At 48.3% G+C, this 23,374-nt stretch overlaps 1 protein-coding gene across 1 annotated transcript in view; it reads left to right on the forward strand.

Moving 5' to 3' along the window:
• The first annotated feature begins 147 nt into the window (after positions 1–147).
• tmem108 (transmembrane protein 108) overlaps positions 148–23,374 on the forward strand; it is a 33,381-nt gene continuing 10,154 nt past the window's right edge. The window contains exons 1-2 of the mRNA XM_047024335.1: positions 148–632; positions 19,030–19,113. Coding sequence (XP_046880291.1) covers positions 19,074–19,113 — 40 coding nt within the window. The 5' untranslated portion in view covers positions 148–632; positions 19,030–19,073. The remainder of the gene's footprint in view (positions 633–19,029; positions 19,114–23,374) is intronic.

Genomic DNA, 23,374 nt, shown 5'->3' on the forward strand with positions numbered 1-23,374 from the left:
TATTTTCTTAGCGGGACAATTAATGCTAATCCGACGGAGCCCCGGGAAACCTCGCCTCTTATCTGAGTCAGGACACACACAAAAATGTGCCTGCTGTTGCAGTAGTGTGTCCTCATTAAAATTCCACATCCGTACGTACATTCGCCACGAAAATCACTCAGTGCTTTCCGCGCTTGGGTGGCACAGACATCCCCCCCTCTCTCTCTCCCTTTGCGCGCCTCTAGTGCACCTCTCTGTGATCACATACGATGCCCGTGCTCACTACCAAGCCTGTTGCAAGCAGGGCTTCGCAGATGTAATGGTCTCTACTGATCTCCACGACAACGAGTATAACCAGAGAGCTCCAAACCGATTTTAGGGGTGGCTCCCCGCCGTCCTCCTATTGTGCAGCGCCTCAGCTAACTGTAGTTTCCCAGGGGACTTGACTAAAGCCACTGAGGTAGCTGGAACACCTACATAGTTGGAGCTGCATCGGATAGAACATGAAGCTCATGTGACATTGTTGGTCGGATGGCAACATGTGCGTGCGGCTAGCGTGAGGAAGAGCGGTGACACAGCGGCTTTCTGTAGTCTGGGTTCATTTCTCTCGGATACGCGAAGTACCCGAACTGACGACGCACATTGTGTAGTAGGTAAGCAGATTCTGTCATTGATTAACCCCATCCTTTCCAATATGGTGTGTTTATCGCATCCCTACATATGTTATTGTACATTATTTGGAGTCTATTCTAAATATAAATATGCCCAATGATGTCTGGTATTACGCCGGACTGCTTAGCTCACACGGAGTGTGTTTCTGTGAACCAAAGCTGAGAGCTACATATTAGGCTATGAGAACAGCTGCAGTACAGTTTTCTTTTTGCGCGCGAGTGTTTTGGATAGGGCTACTTGACTGAAGGTTCTCTATTCATGCGAAACTTGGGGCATTCTTTGTTGTTGACAGCTGTCATGGATAACCATGTCAGTGTTTACATTAAACACGGCTGAGGAATGGGTTGTATTGATAAACCGAACTCAACGAACGTTCTGCCCCCCACTCATTGATCTCTAGCCGTCGTCAATGTATTAATTGACGTTTTGTGGTAAACCTCGTATTAATAAACGCTGAGAAAAGCGGAGTCATCTGAGTTGAAGAGATCACTTACAGCTTAACATGTATGTTGTTTGTTAAGTTTAATGTGCCTTGTATGATTTTACTGAATTGAGGTATCGTTAACACAACTAGAGAAGACAGAGGGGTTACTGTTGGAAACTGTGTAATAATACTACCCTTATTGTTTAATAACTAAAGGGTATCATATAAAATTGCATTCTGCAATGTGAACTAATGTGCTAAATTTTTCTTTGTAGAACATTAGGCCATTTTCAAAAACTGTTCTTAACCTTGGTTAAAATAGGTATGGGGTTGCCAGTGTAGAACACAACAAGGTAGTAAAGCAGAATGTCTCTACAATGCTGTACTTAAAGGTGTTTTTTCCTCTATCTCTAGTAACAAGCTAGAACAAAGTGGAGAGTAAGGTTTACTCTCTTAAAAAGAGACGCTGCATCTTCTCCAAGTCAGGAATCACTATAGACCCATTCTTCTCCTGAGAACTTGTGCTTTGCATTCGTGTATAGACGGCTTGGTGGTAAAGAGCATACTAAGTGCATAGTAATAGAACCAGCCGGTCATTCTCTCCATTGTGAGTGGAATGTTTGGTCTGCCGTTTCTCCCCAGACCCCCCCCCCCCACCCTTACCACCTCTTTGTTCCAGAGACAATTCTCCACTGCTGTGTGTACAATGGCGGGAGACGGGGGGAGGGTCAACGAGGGGCATTGACATGTGTGCCTGACAGCTTCCTCAGGGCAGGAGCACCCGCTGGGGTTCTCAAAAGAGACAGGAGAACATACAAGACACTTAGAACACATGATCGATTTATTTAGGATGTCTTGAATTGGGGACAAGAGGCTTGGAGACAGTCCAACGGCTCAGGGAAGAAAACCGATTATGTTGTAAAAGGGCTGATCTATTTCTGTTTACAGAAGATGATCAGAGAGAGTCATCTGGAAATGGGAATCAAACTGTCAAAGGGAAAGGTCAAAGTTAAACGCCCATATGTATTCTCCCTTGTGTTCAATACAAACTCAATTTAACCTAACTCTTATGGGTTATGTTAATAGATGTACTATAGGACTGATTTAGATTGATTTCAGTGTTGTGGTTGTCTAACAGTAGGGGTCACACACAGAGGTTGCCAGGCCTTCCATCTGACAGATTTGTGGGTTAAGCTGGTCAAGTCTTCCTCATCTTCTCTGACGTGACCATCCTGATGGAGGCCAGTGTTCGGAGAATGTGTATCGACTGCCTGGTATTGACTGACACGCACGGCAACTTAGAGGATTATCTGTCTTCTGTCAGAAGAAGAGGCTTTTGAGGGACTGAGCTGCAGGTGGACCTTTCCGTTCTGGTTTATCACACATATGAGAAGTTGATGTCACTGGTTGGAAGTAAAACACACAGAAAGGATCAACTTTCCCACCAAAAACACCACGCCTCCCCAAACAAAGTTATCTGCGATGTTCCAGGAAAAAGGAACATCTGGTGCCTGAACTGTGGAGATGCTGAGAGGCAAGCTATGGGAACAGTGGTTGTTAAACAATAGGATTTATGGGTGTGTGGATTGGATATTTTAGTGCTCTTTAAAGCTAATTTACTCATTTAACAAAATAAGATGTACAAAAAAAACAAGAAAATTATTAGTGGACAACACCCGGCAGCACTGCCAAGAATTAAGAACCACATCCATGTTTGACCTGACTGTGAGTCACAGTTTCAGGGCACATTGCAGGACAGACAAGGGTCAAGCATGGGACAGTGTTGGAATGCAGGACTGGGACACCGGCAGGGCTCATGAGTGACCTCATGACTGGTAGAGCATGGTACAGCAGTGAAAGATGGAATTTGCCCGTGTGGGTAAACACCACCCCTGCTCACTTTACAGTATGTGCTTAGGCTGGATGGACTTAGAACCTTCCCCCTAGGGAGGATGAAAACCCCCCTGAGTGGAAACAGAACAGAAGCAAGGGCATGAAGAACAAACAGCCATCGCTGTTTCTACTCCTGTCATTTTTCGAAATGCCAGAAGGCATTAGCGAACACCCTGCAGGCACCCCCACTTAGCTGCTTTGAAAATTAACTACAGGAATTGGTGCTGTCAAAATGTCTCTTTTTCTCTGCTTTTGAGAAACCCAAAAATCCCCCCTCCTCTCTGATAATTCCATCAGTGAGAAAGAACCCAGAGTGCCAGTCAAGCTGAACCACCTGCCTGGTACCACCAGCACCAAACAAAAACAACCTCATTCAATGGCGGTGGCATTTGAAAAGCATTTATGCTTTATCCAACCATATGATCAGACCGGGTGTGGGGCCTGTCTGTGTGTGGCTTGTCTGACTGAACAACAGTAATATGCCGCTGGGTTCTTCAGAAACAGAGACCTGAGCCAGGGAGGAAGCTCTGGCCCCAGCTGCTCCTGATCCCAGCAGTGGCCCCAGAGAGGGACGAGGAGGGGGCAGGAAAGTGCTGCTAACGGATAACTGACCATTATGGTGATCAAAGTGTGAGTGGGGGGGGGGGGGGGGGGGGGCTCGATGGGCACGGGGAGATAAGAGCGGTGGTCCAGTGGGGCGTCTGGATGACCGGCCGTGCTTACTGGGGGGGAAATTCCTGACATTCCTAATCTGCAGCCACGCCAATCTGATCTGTGACTCCACACACTGACGTCCTGGTAACCTCTGTGCCAATGGGCTCATGGGAGAAGGGCCCTCTCTTGACCCCCAACCCTCTTTGTACAGTCCCACTGGTCCTTAATCCTCTGTAGATAGGAATGTAGAGGGTTTTTTTTGCAGGTATGTCCTTTACTCAGTATGGGCCTGATGGGAAGTACTCTTACCGTAAGCAGGAGGATTAAACAGGTTCTTTATTAGCAGATTGCAGAACCTGGGCTACTTTTCAATATTGTTTGACGTAATCTAAGCCCAGTCCGCCTGTCCCCAAAACACAGCAAAACAAGCAGCTTTTAGGGCTTGGAAGTTTATTAACCTGCTTAACGGGAAACTCTTAGATGATCCCTAGCCCAGCTCTGTGTTGAACCAGTATTATTTTGAGGATCTGAGCGGCCTGGGCGAGTTACTCTAGCGAGCCAGCTACTCAAGCCTATAAGACTGTTGAGTAAGAGATGATGATGGTTGTCTAGACTTTCATGTAATGTTTCAGAAGACTGAAACCTGTGTCACGGAATGAGTTTAGTAAGTTTCAAAAATGGCGATAGGTTAAATGAAGGCGTATTTTATTGTTGTTTATCTGTTGACTAGGCCTTTTTTTTGTTTTTTTTTATGTAGACAGTTAAGTCTTATATCTGTTTGTGGGCAGAGACACACTACCATTCCCAGAAGCACAGCTCAATCCCCTTAAGGGTTTGGGGTTTGCAAATCTCTGGTACCCTTTGTACAAGGAATGTCATAAGGTAGGGCTTAACATAAGGCTTTATCCTCCTGGTGGTTCCTTTTTATTCAAAATGTCTGCATTCTCAACCAGATCTCTCCAAGTCTTTTGTTTCCCAGTTGATTGAAAGCTTTTAAAACATTGTCCCCTAAGTTATGCCAGATATGATACCAGAATAAACTGTAAAAGGCTTGGTTAGTCTGGGTAATTTAGTCCTTGGGGATGGAAAGAGACTCAGAAACGGAGGAAGAGATTCCAGTGGATAGAGGAGACTCTGCGAGGGCTCCTGTTTAAGATCAATCAGCACTTTTTATGTCCTGCTGCTGAATGAGCCTAATAGGATTATGAGCCGAAGAAGGAAGAGGAGGAAGACAAGAGGAAGAGAGGGGGAAGTAGTGGGGGGGGGGGGGGGGGGCAACCGCTTAGGGTCATGTGATGGAGAGGAACAATGATGACAGGTGTCAACCTCCTTCCTGATTATTGAGAGCGGGGCTTTGACTGAGATAGGGGATGGGGTAGAAGCTGGGGTTGTTGGACTCAACCTGCACTAATGGCTGACAGGTTGTGACCCTTGCTAACAAGCTAGCAAATCACCAACCTCAGCCTCTCAAAGTGGAGCTCTCTGGAGGGTTTTTGTAAGGGGTGAGCTTGTGCTCTTCAGTTTCCTAGGCAACTTCTTTGGTACACTCTCTGTTCAACCAGAATTAATATTGAGTTCTGGTGACTCATGTCACTACTGTATCTCGTTCTTGAGGGGATTTCAAGAGAGAGAAGAGTTCATTGATTGATTAAATCCATTGGGGCGATTAAAAAATACATAGATCGCCACCACACCATCCCAGAACATGTATGGAAAATCATCTAAATGTAGGTTTTGTGCCTTATTTTGGAGTAAATCTGAACAGTTAAGCTCCACCCTTTGTCCCCCAGTCCCCTCAGACAAGCACCATATGCTGTGAAGACCCAGGGGAGACCTTAGTGGGCTCCCATGTCACTGTCACCGCTTAATCACTAATGGGGAACGTTTGGGAGATTTGCCCCCCTTGCCCCTGCTCTGCCCCCACCCCCTCTCAGTTAGTACCTTTTCTCTTCTTCAAATCCCAGATTTTCTCTTCCAAACCCCCCATCCTCCCCTCATTACTTGAGGGAACCCCCCCTCTCTCTTCCCCCTCTGACCCCCTGTTCTTGGGTTTATTAAACCTTCTCTCAGCCAACAGTTTTGCCGAAGATAGAGCAGTCGGTATAGCACATCTCTGTCTTCGGTCCCATTCATTAGTGAGCCAAACTCCCAACGTTTTGGTTCATAAACCCTCCGCTCTCCATCCAGACTGAGTGTGTCTCCTCCTGCCCGTCCAGCCTCTGCTGCATATGACTCATTTCATGGCTGCTGGCTTAACTGATTGATTGGTTGAGTAGAGTGAGGCCTTGCTGATGTCCATTATACACAGAAACTGCAAGCCAGAGACCCAAACGTCTTTGTCAGGGTCACCTGAGGTAACCGTGGATGTTTCAGACAGGAACAGGAAAACGATGAGATGGAAGATCTTCAGCAGCTGGTCGATGCCAGAAAGAGAGATAGATGAGGAAAGAGGGAAATGCAGAAGATGGAGGTGTTGGAGAGGTTTGGAGCTCTGAGGTCTGAATTGGTTGGAAATTGCTCTTTCATAGTTAAGAGAAAGGATGTTGAGCTGGTCTCGTCTTCACCCGACGGTGTCACTGTAACTGTAAATTTGCCCTAATCACCAAATTAGCCACTCTTGGGAAAACACTGTGTCTTAATATAGGAGACTATTGGTGCATCTCATCACCAATTAGGGAGTACTTCATATTGTTCTGTCTTTTTTACTCCTCTCTCCATATCTCTCTCCCCCTTTCTGTGCTCATCCTCTTCCTCTATTTCTCTCTGTATTTCTTATCTTGCTCTCTCTCCCTCACACAAACACACACACTCTCTCTCTCATCCTCCCCCCCCCCCCCCCCCCCCCCCCTCCCTCCACTAAGAGTTCCTGGTCCCTGGAGGTAGAAGTGGAGCTGTCTGGTAATCTGAGACGGCATTAAATATTGAATAAGATGGAGCGAGGCGTCGGCCCCGCAAATTAATTTCCATATACAGAGCTGCTGACGATCATGAATAAAGCTTCCACTGAGGGGAGGGGAGTGGAGGGGGGGAACACACACACTGCACGAGTGTGTGTGGTTTTGCCTTGAGTATGCGTGTGTGAATGAGTATGTGACAAGGGTGGTGGTGTGAATGTGGGGGGTCTAGCTAAACAAGCAGCGTCACCATGGAGACAGCGGCATCATTGAAGGGATACTGGAGTGGACACTCAAACACGCACACACACACACACACACCAAAACTGCTAAAGGCGTGCTATTCTTTCATAAAGTTGGTGGTCTAATCTCCAGAATATTGAATAGCTCTCTTGGATGGGCTCAATCTCAGCAGACAGGAAGTAGCTGTGCTTTGAGGTGTCCTTCACCCTCTCTCACTGCTGTGGTGTTCTGGCCCAGAGCTCAACACTTGAGTTATGGGTTACGTGTCTCTGGAGCCGGGCCCGCCGTCCTCCATGTGTTCTGTGTTCTCTTCCCCTGATTGGCGGTGTTCTCTCCCACCATTGGCTGTGTGTTCTGTAGTCACTCCCCTGATTGGCTGTGTGTTGGGGCAGCATTATAGATGCAGCTCCCTGATACTGAGCCAGCCCCTTGTAGCCCCTGGACACACATCTCCTTCTCCTCCAACAGTCTCCTTGAGCCAGTGAGGCCGGGGGAGAAGAGATGACTTGGCGTTTGGCTCGTCAGTCAAGTCGCACATAAATCCTGTAAAGTGTTTGGGATACGGGATTGTTTGTAAAAACACTGCAGTTTGTTGCAGTATATTCAGTCAAACATGCTTTCAAGACGGGAGTTATTGTGTGTGTGTGTGTACTTTATGTGTGTGTGCACCCTTGTTTGTTTTTTGGGGGGGTGTTCTGCTTTGTGTAAGCAATAATTGTGTGTGATGATAGAGGTGATGCACTTCTGACTACTAGAAGTGTTCCATCTCTTTTACGCACCCACACCGTTTTGTTGTCTGCTGTGCTGCAGTCATCGCCTCTAGAAACCGTCACCACAGCAACTCTTAAAATAATGTCAGTATGGCTTCCTCCGACGCCTGCCCGCGGCTCTCTCTCTCTCTCTCGCTCCCTCTCCCCTCATTCTTCACTCTTCTGCTAATAATAGATGCTGCTGATCATCCCGACTCATTGTCCCACACACAACAGCTCGGCGGAGCAAGTGATAAAGGAGGAGAAGAAAGAGAGAGCGAGAGAGAGAGAGAGACTCCTGCAGGCTTTCACCCGTTCTCTCCTCAGCTGGGAGACGCTCCCCAGGGTCGGGCGTTTGACATTTAACTAACACCTCCATAAACAGACCAGAGGAATGCCATTGACATTCATTCAGCCTGGCACGGTCCCTCGCTAGGCGTGTTTGGTGTCCTCGCCTCCGCGATCCATCACAGGTCTGGAGGCTTTCTACAACACACAATGTTGGCATCTCCAGAACTGAGGCCTTTAACTGCAACCCACAAAACTTTCATATCTAGTATTATATGTTCCTCTGTACGCTTGAACAGGCATGATGCTTCTGAGAGTGGGGTGAAAACCTGGGAGGGCGTAGAGGGTCAACATTTCAGCTCATTTTTGCCTGGTTTGAAACCAGTTGATTGCTAGCTTTATAGTCTGTCTGTGTGTGTGCGATCAATCATGTTGTTTCCTAGCCAGCAAGCTATGCTCTCGTCTCCAGTCATCCACCAGTCACACGAGGGCCGACCACCCCTGTGTCTGTTTACCTATTCATGTATTCACCCATGAGGGAGAGCACAGGGATACCCAACACTCCATCTCCTGGTAAGAAAACGTTGGTGCCACAGGTTGGTGGCTGGGTTTCGCCTTCAAAATAGTTCCAAACTCACACACATACACACACGCACACACTGCCACAAACACGCAAACTTTTTATATTGACAAACACACACACACACTAACCAAGACGTTGGTTGTCCCAGGCGACCAGGGCAGCGTGTTGATAATTAGCGTGCTTGAGCGCGAGCGTTGATTGCTTCATTATTCTCCAGATAAGCGCCCGTGTTCGCCGCTTGATGGATGCAGCGGGGGTTGACAGTAATCCAGTCTCATGCCTCTTCATATCCACGGCGCTTTTCACAACAGAGGAATGGCTCTCACCCACAGTATGAGCAGTGTGTGTTTACTGGGAGCAGCCTTTCAGAGGGCGACACAGTAATGAAGCCAGAGCCAGGTCTCCACACACCTAGGCCAAACGCAATTAGTGGGCTCCGCCGCTCTCAGAGCCGGGGTGTAATTACTGCAGGGCCTTGATGATAACACCAACATTAAGGCAGGAAATCTCCATTACTGTTGCCGGGTAGAACTCATGGAAAGACAAGGCTTTGATGGGAGCATCATCGTGTCTACTGCCTTTTTGACTTCAAAGGCTTTTCTCTGAGATAATTGGCTACCCCATGCTGGTTAGAAATAGAGATGTGTCTTCGTGTTGGTTGGCACCACCGACTACTTTTCTTCTTCATTACCACTGTGACATACCAAGACGGGGGCTTTAGTCGTGGTGAGGTAGAGAGCTAGAGAACACATCCACCACCCAGCCGCGAGGTAGGATGGAGAAGCATCTGCTTGCTTTCTCTCCCTGGCTCCTGTCTGCCCCTGACTTCTAACAGCCTACACAGGCCTCCTCTGAAGGCCGGAGGTCCTGCTGCAGACACCGGGGCTGTAATCCCGGCTGTCCTTCAGAGGCTGCTGGGAAAGGTCAGCTCTGGTTCCCCAGCACCTCCCTCCTGAGCTGCAGAATTACTCCCAGGGCAGGTCTATCGCAACCTGCCACAGTCAAGCAGACAGACTTACTCAGAATCTGTAGACTGAACAGGGTGGCTGCTGTGTTGTTGTTGTTGTTTAGGGTTGTGCTTTATCTACTGTTGCAGCCAGAGTATCAAGGGAATCAGATCCAGGTCAATTCCATAAATCAATTAAGCTTTTAATTTGTCTCACAGTTCTAATTTGTTGGTTTCCTTGCAGTTAGTGTGCCCAAGCTTTCAACAGTATTTGCAAATAGTAATTGACCCACGCCTACCAGACAATGACAGTGGCAGTCTGTTAGTGAAGTTCCTTCAGTTCTCAGTTCCGTCGTCTCGTGTAGTCTGTCAGCCTTAATCAGGGAGTAATTAACCAAGCTAATGGTTTATGTTTGTGTCCAGGTTCTCCAGTGCGTGTTTGTGTTTGCGTGTGTGTGTGTGCGCGTGCGCGCGTGTGTGTGTGTGTGTGTGTGTGTGTGTGTGTGTGTGTGTGCAGCCAGACCCGCTTTCGGGGCCATTGGCTCTCAGAGTTAATCCGTCTCACTAATAGCAGGGGACTGAGCTTTGGAGGGGTGATGAGAACAATACAGCGCCCATCCATCCCTCTCCCCCCCCCCCCACTCCCCCTCTCCCTCCCTCTCCCTCCCTCTCTGTCTTCTCCTGACACGTGGTTGCTCCCTGCTGGAAATGTCTGGTTTTTGGCCGCTTTCCACAGACTCTCTCTCACCTCCCCGCCTCACAGCCGTGTACTGGACACTTTAACACTCAAGGAAGCCTGGTACAATGTCCCTCCCCAATACACTATCCCCTTCCTCTAACACAGTCACCCCCCCCCCCTCCCCCCCCCCCCCACACACAGCACATCCTTCCTCCCTGGCCTCTGTTCCTGCCATTGTCAAGGTGACAGGGGGTCTGCGTCAGGAAGTCAAATTAGTGTGGATACAAAGCTTCCTGAACCTATAGCTTCCTGATGTTTTACTTTCCTGAAGTGTGTGTGTGTGTGTGTGGAGGGGGGGGTCGCTGTTCTTATTTTGCATGTTTGTTTTGTGTGTATGTCTGTATGTGTGCAATGTATGTAGTATGCACGTGTGTCTTTGTACAGTATGTTGTGTGTCTGTGTGTGTGTTTGTAGCCGTGTAAAAAGAGGGAGAAGGTGTTAGAGACACATTGGAAAGTAGGCAGTTCCCTATGATGCAGGTCCTTTTGTGTTGCCTGGACACACAGGCTTGTTGAAGGTACCTCATGGAAATTCCAGAACTTTCCAGGGGGAACTTTCCTTTACCCTGTACCGGACATAGCATTGGAGTGGGTCACAGTTTCAAAACACAGAGAATGAATAGAATACCCAGATCTCTACAGGAAAGAAATCCTACCAGATTTCCTCATCCTGTTTGTTGATCCATCTTTGAAATACTGTTTTCTTCTTGCTTGCATCATTCAATCGGCAAACAGGTTGTTTGAGTAAGAGTCTGGCATTGTTCTGCATGTTGATTTGAGAGATTCTGTAGCTTGTGAATGAGAAGCCTTGAAGACTAGTTAACTAGGGGTGAAGGTTAAGGGAGCACAGCCCTCAAAATAATGAGTCCCAACATCCAACACTGACCCATCACTCCAGGACTTAGTCTTATATCTGTTCCCAACATGGCGTGCTGACACGAATGTGATGAAACACCATGTTAACACCCATAATCCCACAAAGGAAACCTGCCAACGTTATTACTCCATGTTGTGTGGGCGGCCATTGCGGAATGATTCCCGAAATCCAACTTACCTGGCTAGCAGGAAGTGTTGGCAGAGAGGAAGCATGTCATGCGCTCTGCACGCCCACGGGCCACAACCCGACATCTGTGATATTACTCTCCTCTGTTTTAATCTGTCATGCAGAAACGCCTCAAGGCTGTTCAAAATGCCTTTCATGTTAATGCACAATACTTTATTAGAAGATATGAATCATTTAGACGAGCAGCTGGATACTGCCCCACTGTCTGTGTTTCTCTTCAGAACAGACTCCTTCTCTCTGTCTCTGTGTCCATTTTTTTGCTGACACCTTTTGGAAAATCCATCGATTACAGACTACGATATACAGTAGTTGCTTAATAGACGTTTGGTGAACTCTAAACTTTTGATGTTCAGTTTCAAAAAACTCTGTTCATGTCTGTGTCCTGTGGGTCTGTGTCCTGTGACAGGCTCTGACGTCACAGCGTGACAGGGTCTGACGTCACAGCGTGACAGGCTCTGACGTCACAGCGTGACAGGGTCGGTGGGTCCTGGGAGGAGGGGGGGCGGGGGGGGGGGAAGGCTACGAAGCCCAGTGGGAAGTAGGAGGATGGATGGTGGTCTGACAGTTTCCCCGGCCTGGCCACGCTACTGCTGTGCAACGCTGGCTTTATGCAGGGCTGCCTGCTCCCTGGGCTGTTTGTCTTCATACAGGCCTAACCGCTCCTACACCTGGCTCCTTCTGTTCACTGTCTCTGGGGCTCAAAATATATCTTCCTGGTTTTTTTTTCCACCAATCAGGGTGGCTTGGCTGGACATTGAGGTGTCAATGGTGGGGAACGTTGTACCTTCCATGGTGCATTCACCCTGGAGACCTGAGTCTGATACACTGCCTGGGTAGGGATATAGTTCACAGAGCACAAATGAACACAAACGACATTTTCATTTATTTTGAACAGTTAAATATTGTATGCTCAGGAACTGAGGAGTATGTTTGTGCATTTTAGAGTTTACATTTACATTTATGCATTTAGCAGACGCTTTTATTCAAAGCGACTTCCAAGAGAGAGTTTTACAAAAGTGCATAGGTCACTGATAATAACGACGAGATAGCCCCAAACATTGCGGGTAGCCAAACATGGGTTAACCCTAACCATAAGAGCATGTAGTTAGACAAGTTTAAATTAACCAGCAAAAAAACGAAAAAGTGCAAGAGTGTACCTGTGGAAACAGCAAGCAACAATAATATATTTCACAGCGAGTACATTAATTTTAAGACAGTTACAACAAACCAACAAGAGCCACAAGTCTCTCAATAAAAGTCATTGTGATCCTGGGGGAAACTAACATCAGGTCCACCAATCAGTCACTGTACATAACGAGTCATTTCCCAAAGTGAATGCCAATGGTCATCCTTAGTGAATCAGTTCATCTTAGCGACATTATCTAAAACCCTTTGAACAAATGAACAGTAGTCTGTCAGTCTATGTCACCGGTCTCTCTCTCACACACACACACACAGACACACACACACACACACGGGAAGGAGTGACAGGTGTCACACTTGATTGATTGACTGTCAGAGGGAGGACACACAAACCTCACAGCTTGGCTTTACTAGAAACCTGCCCCCCCCACCTCCTCCTCCTCCTCCTCCTCCTCCTCCCCTCAATCAGTCAAACATGTTCCCGGTGTTGTCATTTATATCACAATTTCAGTGCCTCACCCAGAAACAGAAAAAAGCTCAGTCGTGTGTGTTGAGGTGAACATATTGAGGTGAATGACTGCACGTCATGAAGCTCCCCATCCTAAAAGTTTGAGTTTGTTATGCTTTTCATGCCCTTTCATTTAGGCACTGCTCTGAGTCAGCTGGTAGTTTGTTTGCTCTCAAGTCAAAACTACAGACACTTACTGGATCATCCCTCTCTAGAGCACTGACACTTCTAGATTCGAGGGAGAGAGAGAGGAAGAGACCGAAAAGCCAGCCTGAAGCTACATAGATGAAAGTGAGATGCGCTAAAGTAGTTTCAAGGGAGTGCAGTGTGAGGGATGATGGGAAGCTAATGCTACACCATCTAGTCATGTCTCACGCTCAGAGATCACAGCTCAGAAATGTCTGGCAGCTCCTCTCTGATAACCTCTCCCTAACCAGAGAACCATCAGGATGAAGCAGCAATCTGCGGTTAGTCTGTTTACATTTTGTACTGCTACCTCTCTGGTACAGCTCATTCCCCAGCAGGCAAAAACAAGAAACATTGTCAAAAGGCCTGCAGTGTTACCACCAGATTGTCACTCAGTCAAGGGCTTGATGCCAGCTTTGGTATCTGACCTCTACGAACCAGCCTGCCAACAACAGCCTGTCAACCAGTCTGTCAACCAGCCCGCCAGCTATCAAACCCTAGTGCAATACAAGCACCCAATCAGCGCTCGATTAAGCTCGAGTTTTGATAGCCAATCAGGTGGCCCCATGGGAAGTGGAGGAGTTTAACTGTCATTGATTGGGGGTTAAATGGCTTCATGCCCCTGTGTTATCTGCTGCTAGGGATTTATTGATTACACAGTACAGTAATCAATAACCCCACAGAGAGAAGGGGCCGGATTAACATGTCTGTCTGTTTTTCTGACTGTTTGTCTGGTTGGCTGCTGGACGGAGATCTGTACATTCCCCAAGTGAGAGAGGATCCAGTGCCCAGTTTGACCTTGTGTTGTTCTGTGCATCTGACAATAAAAAAACGTGAAACTTGATCCCAGATCATTCAGACAGCTGTGAAACCAACTTGTGACCAAAGCAGCATCTCTGTTTGTCCAGAATGTGTTTATGCTCCCTGTAACTTATCTGTGGCCCCCAGGGGCCTGCATGCCTCACTTGACTAAACAGTGTGACAGATCAACATGAATACCAGAGTTTGTGCTGTGGAAGGGGGGGGACGGACGACACATCCATCTCGACTGCAAGCCTCCGACACATAAGTGATGAGGTGCTAACACCGTGGTAATATCTCCCTAGCTTAGAGCCCTCAGTTATCGAGTTTGGAGCCTCATATAGCTGTCATACTTACATAGTGTTCTCTCCTCTCTTCTCCTCTTGGTTCATTTGCGTAGACAGATGTCAGAATAGGTGGAGGGCTCTGACAACCATCACCGTGTGATGTGTGGTGAATCTGAGTGTCAACTCAAACCGCCAGCCTGTTTTGGTGTGGCAGTGCATGCTTAGCGTATGTGACAAGCGTTGCGAGAAACAGTATTCCTATTACGGCTGATCACGATGGGGACTTCAAAGCCACCGTCAGTCACCCCAGGGTCACACAAGGATATCATAACAGGGAGGAGAGAGAAGGAGAGATGAGGGGAGACATGAAGGGAGAAAGATAGGAAGGACAAAGGGAAAGACAAGTGTGTGTGAGAAAGAGAGAGAGAGGCAGAAAGAGGGACTGAGAGAGAGAGAGAGAGAGAGAGAGAGAGAGAGAGAGAGAGAGAGAGAGAGAGAAGGGAGGAAAAGAGGAGTAGAAGATAGAAAACTGGATATTTACGACTGACAAAGCAGGGTTATATGTGCTGCATCCCAATCTCTCAGTCTTTACTGCCTGGATAGACAGCTTGACAGGGACACAGAACCAGATTCCAGTACCAACAGGGGCATAGCACCCAGTACTGATACCAAGAAGAACACAGAGCCAGGTTATGTTACCGGTCCTCTCTGGCAGCATTCTAGGCTCTGATAGCTGGTGGAATGGATAGACACATCAGATCAATAAAAGACCAGTACCTAGTCTAGACAGTGTGTGTGCATGTGTGTATGTGTGTGTGTAGCCTTATAAATGTGACCTCGGTGGTGGTAACAAGCAGCTTTCTAGCCTGTCAGACCACTCTAGCCTCAGCATAAAGCCTGTTACTGGGCAGGGCCAGACATGGGGCAGTCAGCCAGGGTCTCAGTATATGGGCTCCTGTGGACCCTCATGCCATCAAGGGGGTTGACCTTCTTATGGAACTCTGGAAGAGGGGTGTCCCCTGGGTCCTGAAACCTGTCTCAACCAGCGGCATTCCTGAGGTGTGTTGCAGAGTGTGAGAGTGTACTGTATATGTCAGGCGGTCCAGCCCTTTCCCAGTCCTCTTCCTCCTCCCTCCTCATCCTCCTGCTCCCTTTTATGGAGTTTTATGTAAGCCCCCCTCTTGTTCACTCTCCCCCCCCCCACACACACAGACTCAGATGAATGGGTGTAGAGAGGGCAGGCCTGTGTGTGGTGACTAAGGGATGTATCAGAGTCTCTGCTCATCTGCTGAGTGGAGCCACTCCAGTGAATGAGATGAGTGTGTGTGTGTGTGGGCGGATTTCAATGCGCTTGTGTGCCTTAATGGATGTGTGTGTAGGCACGCTACCTGCCTGTCTGCGTGTGAGTGCGTCAGCATACAAACATCAGAGCTGGCTGGGGTATCAGAGCAAATCCAGTAGATCCCACCCACACACAAGACCCCCAGCGCTGCCCAGCATGACGTAACAAATACACCCACACAGTAAACCCAGGTGCCCACGCACGCTAGCCGCTACATTGCACAGCTCTGCTTCTGCCTTGATTGGTATTGGCAGGTGTATCATCAGTGATGCCACACTGCTTTGCCTCACATTACTCATGGTGTCCGCGGGGGGGGGGGGGGGGAGTGGGCATGTTGAACAGTATTCTAACACTATTCTTCCATCTTTGCAGGATAGTATTTGTATGTGTGAGTGAGTGAGTGGAGAGTTTGTTTGTTTTTCAAATACAGATCAATATGCAAAGTGTTAATTTGTTGTTGGAAGCGTAGTAAACCCTCCTGGTTACAGCTGCCCCATGCAGACATACCTGTCGATGTCCCAGAAACTCAGCCTATCGCTGTCAGTGTGAGACAAGCCCCCGGGGTTATGTAAGTGTGTGGTGTGGCCCAGCGAGGGAGCCGGGACGTGGCAATGTGTCAGCCCCCATCTCTTCCACAGGGTGAACGGCATGCTGGGATTTGAATGTCCTTTTAATGGCAGCTGGTGGGGGTTGCTGTATTGGTGTGTGTGTGTGCGTGCGTGTGCACAAATCTGATTGATGACCTGTACTGGAGCGCCAGCCTGCATGACGCAGCACCAGCAGCAGCAAGTCATCCTGCTGTCGGGGGCCACGGTTCGATGGAGCTCACTCTCTGAGCACAGTGACTCAGCAAGATGGCCGCCAGACTGGGGGTGGGCTTTGGCTAGAGTATTTAATAAGCTGATTAAATCTTTGGCCATTGCTGCCTTGCTCTAGGCCCAGCTTAACCTGGTAGTGTTGCTCTGTAGCTTGATGTTGATGTAGGGAATCGATACTGTAAACATAATTTTTTTTTCTCCAGGCAGGATGGCCAATCAAGTTAGCAGACCTCTCCAAGGTCACAGCTGGTTAGTTTCGCTTCTCTCTGAAGGAGTTTGGCTTGAGTCAAATGGAATTGTTCATTGTGATACACCTGGCCATGGTGACATGAGATTAACCTGTTGCATGAGTCGCTTTGAGCGTCGCTCTGTTGTCTCAGACGTCAGCAACGGGCCATAGGGATGAAGGAGGGAAGTAGAGGGGGGATGAGGTGGAGTGGGAAGGGAGGAAGAGAAGGAAGAAACACGTGCAGAACGGAGAGCCAAACGTGGTCTCTCTCTCGCTCTCTGTCTCCCCTATCTTGCTTTTCCCATCAAATGGATCCTGGATCTTCAAAGTAGTCGAGTCCAGAGACTTCCCAGGCTCCAAGTGCTCCCTCTGGGTTCTTCTGAGACAGGGGGAGCTGAGACTGGTGCTGGACTCTTAACCTCTCCCCTGTAGAATGGAGGGAAGTCCAGAATTAACAGCATTGTTTCCCTGTGTGTCTGCTGAGACTGGGGCAGGGGGCCACTGGGAGATGGACTGACAGATTTATTTCATTACTACGTCTCCGGTGACCTTGGTCCTTGATTCTGTCTCCAGACACACACACACACACACACACACACAAAACACACTCCTCCTTGCATCTCTCTTCAGCCGGACTATTTAGAACTGCAGATTGTTTGTGGACACATGCCTGTCAACATACTAACAAACACAGAGCCTGTGCTGGGAGGATGGTACATTGTTACTGGCATTTGGATTGAGTCTATTTTTTATGTGATTCAGACATTTTATTGATGGTTGGGGTGGGGTTGGGTTTTTTCCCTTGTTTTAGTTTGCAGTTTGTACTCTGCATGAGATTACTTAAATATAATAACACTATTATATAACACTATTTAGGTTGCCATAGCAACGGTCTCCACGGAACTCTCTGAATGACTGTGTACAGTAGGTTGCTATGATGGCGAGGCCTGACAGTGTCCGAACACCTGATCGGTGTTGCAGGTAGATTATTATAGGGAGAGAGAGAGCGGGGGAGAGAGAGGGAGAAAGAGAGAGAGAGAGGGAGAGAGCAAAAGAGAGAGGGGGAGAGAGAGAGAGAGAGAGAGAGAGAGAGAGAGAGAGGGGGGGGGGGGAGGGAGGGAGGGAGGGAGGGAGGGAGGGAGAGAGAGAGAGAGAGAGAGAGAGAGAGAGAGAGAGAGAGAGAGAGAGAGAGAGAGAGAGCAAAAGAGAGAGAGCAAAAGAGAGAGAGCAAAAGAGAGAGAGCAAAAGAGAGAGAGCAAAAGAGAGAGAGAGAGAGTACTGGCTGTGGACCATCATGGCTGTGTTGTCTTGGCTCCTGTCCAGACGTCCTGTCCCAGCTGATACCAGACCACGCTGTGCCTTGTATGTCATGTTCCAGCAGTTTACTTGTTTGTTATTTGATCAAGACTTTGGCACAAACAACAAACAATCGGTCAGCCTGCCACGGTTCCTGCCTCTGTCAAAATGTACAGAGAGACCCGCCAGTTTACCCTGGAATCTGGCCAGGTGTCCGATTACAGATGTATTCTTACTAACTGCACATACGCTATCTGCAGTGTAAGTAATGGGATCAAAGCACCAGCACTGGTACAGTACCTGCTGTACCTCTCAGGGTGAGGCGAGGTTGGAGATTGGGGTGTCAGCTCAACACCATGTTTGGTTCATCAGGGAAGTGCACGGAGAGAGCATCTATGAAAGCACTCTCTCTTCCCATAGCTGTCTCATAAGCACAGATTTCCAGTCAGATGCCCTCATCCTGTGGGGCACAAATCCAATTTCACATCTCACATATGCACCACACACACCCAGCGCACGTGCACCACACATACTCAAAACACTACTTTCATATTCAGCGGGGATTTAACTTGGTGAAATCCCTGGTGTGGGTGTGTTTATTCCCGAAGTGCATTCATACGAAGAGAAACATTCAAACACACACACTCACACACACACACACACACACACGCAAACACTTCTTATGAAGTATTATCCAGTAGAAGTATTTTTTTTTTAAAAGCTGTTAACCCTCTTATTTTATCTGTGCTGTTGTTGCCTCTGACAATGAGCTTCGGGAGTTGCTGACTAACGGTGAAATAGCTAGCTTTGCAGAAACTTCACATTAGCTACCTTACCACATGTCTCTCTGGTGGTACAGTAACTAGCATAGAACAGGTCTCACATTTGTCATATTACCCAGTTTAGTATTGAAATCATCCCAATTGGCAGTTCAGGGTGTCCCTGTGTGCCTGGCCTGAACTAATCACCATATGAGACTGTGATACCTGACCACACTGTCTCATCTTACTCTCTTTTCTCCCCTTTCTCTCTGCAACCTCTCTCTCTCCCTCTCCCTCTCTCTCTCTCCCTCTCTCTCTCTCCCTCTCTCTCTCTCTCTCTCTCTCTCTCTCTCTCTCTCTCTCTCTCTCTCTCTCTCTCTCTCTCTCTCTCTCTCTCCCCCCCTCTCTCTCCCTCTCTCTCCCTCTCTCTCCCCCTCCCTCCCCCTCCCTCCCCTCTCCCTTTCTCTCACTCTCTCCCTCTCTCTCTCTCTCTCTCTCTCTCTCTGTCTCTCTCTCTCTCTCTCTCTCTCAGAGAACCATGAGCTCAGTGGAGGAGGAGACGGACCACATGATACCATGAAGACAAGCCTGCAGGTCCTACGATGTCAGCTGCTGAGTGAGTGGACCATGGACAGACCTGCACACACACACACACACACACACACACACACACACACACTAGACACACACACACAAGACATACACACACACATACTAGACACACACACATCCACACCCACTATAAGCCCAGAACACATCCAGCAATGTCAAAGACTGTGTCTGACCTATCTAACTAGATTACAGAACAGGGATAAACAGTGAGCGGATACCTTGTGTTTGTCTCTTTCTCGCCTTCTCTCTGCAACTTCTTCTTTCACACATTTGTTTAAAATGTAAACCAAGCATGTCATATTTCTTAATTGTTCCATAGTGTCTCCACTGTGATTCTTTTCCTGTGTGTGCAACATTTGGAAGGCTGTTGTAAAGCCTGCTCCTGGCAGATCTTCTATGTCAGGTTCAGCCAGGGTCGTCTATCCTGTGACTGCTTAGAGGTGCAGCTGTGCCCAGCTCCTCCAGATTAGCTGGCCCCAGTGTCTGGCCCGGGTGGCCCACCTGAGACCCTTGCTTCTCATTCCCCTAATGGTCCTGGTGACCCACCACACACACACACACACACACACACACACACACACACACACACAGCTTACAAATATACACACATTATTTTATTATTTATTCTTCTTCTCTGTACCTCTCCTCTCTGTTTCTTTCTCGCTCTCAGCAAAATATTTTCTGTTTGTTGCCGGGGGAATCTGAAGACACAATGAAGAACTCCCTGTTTGTTTCTTGTTCCCAGGATATTGAGTTTTCATCTCAATGCAATTCTTTCAAAGCATGGAAAATTGCTTCCAAGTATGTCCTTCCCTGAAGTGCAAATTACATTTTGAAGTCAGCTCATAAAGTGCTCATTTGGGAGCCTGTTTAGTGTGAGGGCTAGGGAGTGACTTGTCTACCATGAGATATCTGCCCAATCAACACGCAGGTCCTCAGCTGTGCTCTTCTCGTGCTGTGATTACATTGAGACAATAACCTGTGCTTACAGTACAATCACAACAATATGGCATTCATTTGCATAAGCGACTGTATGTTCACTAACCCTGGGGTTCAGTGTTCTCCCCAGACACTTCCTGTGTAAGACCTCAGCTTCCTGTCCCACAAGTCTTACTGCAGCTCTAGTCAAGCCTGAATCCCTCCTGAACCATTATCCCAGAAAACATCTCTCTTTCCCTCCCGACAGTGGGATAAACATGTCCATGTTCAAAGCTGTTGCTAATCTGACATACACTGTGGAGGGGTTCAAACAGGAAGCCATTATCCCACTGTGAACTAGCCTCCCCTCTTATCGCCAGGCTCACATCTGTGCTGCCCTCTATCCCCCCCCCCTCAACCTCCCCTCACCCACCCCCCATCCACCCCTACATTCTCCTCCTCCATCCCTCTATCCCTCCCCTACCCATCCCCCCACTCCATCCCTCCTTCTCTCTACCCCTCCATCCATGTTCCAGCGGTCCACACCTCCACTGCTCCCTCCACCTCTCCACCCCCTCTATCCCAGAGGTCCACAGGATGTGCTCTATCTGTCGCTCGGCCCCCTGGGACGGCCCCTCCCCCTAGATTGCCAGGCGGGGCCCGCCCAGGATCAGGCCAGTGGAATGTGTCTGTTTACAACACTCACAATAAGATGCTCTATATTTAGGGAGCACCGTCAGGGAACGCTTTTCCTCCTAAGACAAACAATGCGTCATCAGAGCTTGATAGCACCGTTGAGAGACGGTTGTTAAAACACACGGCTGGGCGGCCCACCACTGGTACAGATCAGCCACCAACTGAGGCATTGAACAAGAGAATTATTGTTTTCATTTTGTGGAAATGTGGTATGATAAATGTATTTTCCTTCGTTTCATAGTGTCGATAGTACACTCCCTAAGGTGACTTAGATGTGGCTTGCCTTGCTTGTATGTGTGTGTATATGTGTGTGTGCCCACAACGCTTCTAGCTACCCAGATGACATCAGTCCACTCCCTGGCTAAGTGACAGATGACACCAGGAACAGAAGGTGACAGTCGTAGCTAGCTTACAGTAATGGACATCCTGATGTGTTCCTCTGGAAGGAGTGTGACAGGTCTGATCATCTTCCACCACCTCCTCCTTCTCCTTCGCCGCCTGGCCACAGATAAAGAGCTTTGTGTTCATAGATTTGAACGGCTGATTTTGGGTGCTTTCAGACATCCAGGCATGCGGGTAAAAGGATGAGTTTTCCCTCACCAGAACTGAACAAAGCCTCCAGAATGGCGTGCTTGGATTCAGGTTGGTCAAGCTCCATCCACAAACATCCAGTTTGGGATTGTTCTTTTCAGATCTGACAAAGACCATCTTTTAGTGTCTATTGGTTGTCGGTCATGAAATAGCAATAATATATAATACTCCTCCTCAGTTATCGTTTGTCATTTAGTAGACCATCTTACTTGTTTATTTAGCATTGTGCCTGGTTCACAATTAGGATTTAAAAAGTACAGCTCTACTTGATTCTTCCAGAGAGCTGGTGCCTATTATTTTTCTACAATGAGAGTTAGTTGGTATTCAGATGAATGCAAGATGTAGCCCTCCCCATGTGGACTGGGGAAGCAGGAGGGGGAGGTGATTAATATAAATGAGACTAAACACTGTCTGTGGAGCACTGAGAGATGAGGCAGCCCCCCTCCCCCTCAGCCCCCCGTCTGGTTAGTGTAGCCGCTAACGATCTGATGTCATAATCAGCCCCTGGGCACAGATATTATTGGAAATTCTTTCAAATGCTCCTTTCAAATTTACATTTATTCATTTAGCAGACACTCTTATCCAGAGCGACTTACAGTAAGTACAAGGACATTCCCCCCGAGGCAAGTAGGGTGAAGTCCCTTGCCCAAGGACACAACGTCATTTGGCACGGCCGGGAATTGAACCAACAACCTTCTGATTAATAGCCCGACTCCCTAACCGTTCAGCCATCTGACCCCAAATACTTTGAATGTTTGGCTGGTAAGTGTCCTTCATTTTAAAGTGGAGTAAAATAATGCTGGTCCAGAAATCCAACATGATTCTGTGAGGGCTTGCAACCATCCATTCTTGACTCTTTGTCTGTTCATGGACCAAGGCACCTACAGACCTCTTCATTTCATGTTTTAAAAGAGTGGAGCACGGTGGGTTTGGATTGAATTCTTAGAGTTGTGACTGTGACCAAAGGTCATTTCTACAGCAGGAGCAGTGTGGTGTGATCCCTTCCTCCTCCCTGTGCTCCACCTTCTCCCCACTCTCCTCCTCCTCCTCCTCCCTGCGCTCCACCTTCTCCCCACTCTCCTCCTCCTCCCTGCGCTCCACCTTCTCCCCACTCTCCTCTTCCTCCTCCCTGCGCTCCACCTTCTCCCCACTCTCCTCTTCCTCCTCCCTGCGCTCCACCTTCTCCCCACTCTCCTCCTCCTCCTCCCTGCGCTCCACCTTCTCCCCACTCTCCTCTTCCTCCTCCCTGCGCTCCACCTTCTCCCCACTCTCCTCCTCCTCCTCCCTGCGCTCCACCTTCTCCCCACTCTCCTCTTCCTCCTCCCTGCGCTCCACCTTCTCCCCACTCTCCTCTTCCTCCTCCCCCCAGGAGAGAGCTGGGCCAGCACAGCATGGAGTGAATATGGATGTCTGTGTGTGCATGTGTGCGTGCGTGTTTTTGATGGATGGTTCTGCATCTGTGCAGGGCCTGTTTTGGGGGGGAAGGGTTGGGTTTTTCGCCAGGATCTCAATGAAACGGCGTGACTGTGACTGGAGCTGGCCGCTGATGATGCAGCACTGCTGGACTGCAACGCCTGCAGATTTAGGCATATTCTCCATGCATGTGACACATACACTCTCCCTCCCTCTCTCTCCTCTTGTCACTACCTCTTTCTCTCGCTCTCTCTCTCTCTCTCTCTCTCTCTCTCTCTCTCTCTCTCTCTCTCTCTCTCTCTCTCTCTCTCTCTTCTCTCTCTCTTTCCTTCTGTCACTACCTCTCTCTCTCTCTTTTTCTCTGCTCTGTCTCTGTTAGGTGACTCCTCATTAGAGATAAACACACAATAACAATCATATTGCTCGAGGATTCTGTCATTGTTAATGTTGTATTTATCACCACAGCTATGTTCTAACCTCCAGTCTCAGTGACTACGTACTAAATATTGACCGTGTGGTTCTGTGGTCCCCTGACATTGACCCTAATGGTGAGTGATTGGGGGACAGTGAGAAGGGACTGAGCCTCCATTGGATCAGTGCACAAGAGGCAGGCGTTCCCATGATTTATTGACGTCCCCCGAGATGTC

The sequence above is a fragment of the Hypomesus transpacificus genome, chromosome 8 (assembly GCF_021917145.1).
Source record: "Hypomesus transpacificus isolate Combined female chromosome 8, fHypTra1, whole genome shotgun sequence".
Classification (NCBI taxonomy): Eukaryota; Metazoa; Chordata; class Actinopteri; order Osmeriformes; family Osmeridae; genus Hypomesus; species Hypomesus transpacificus.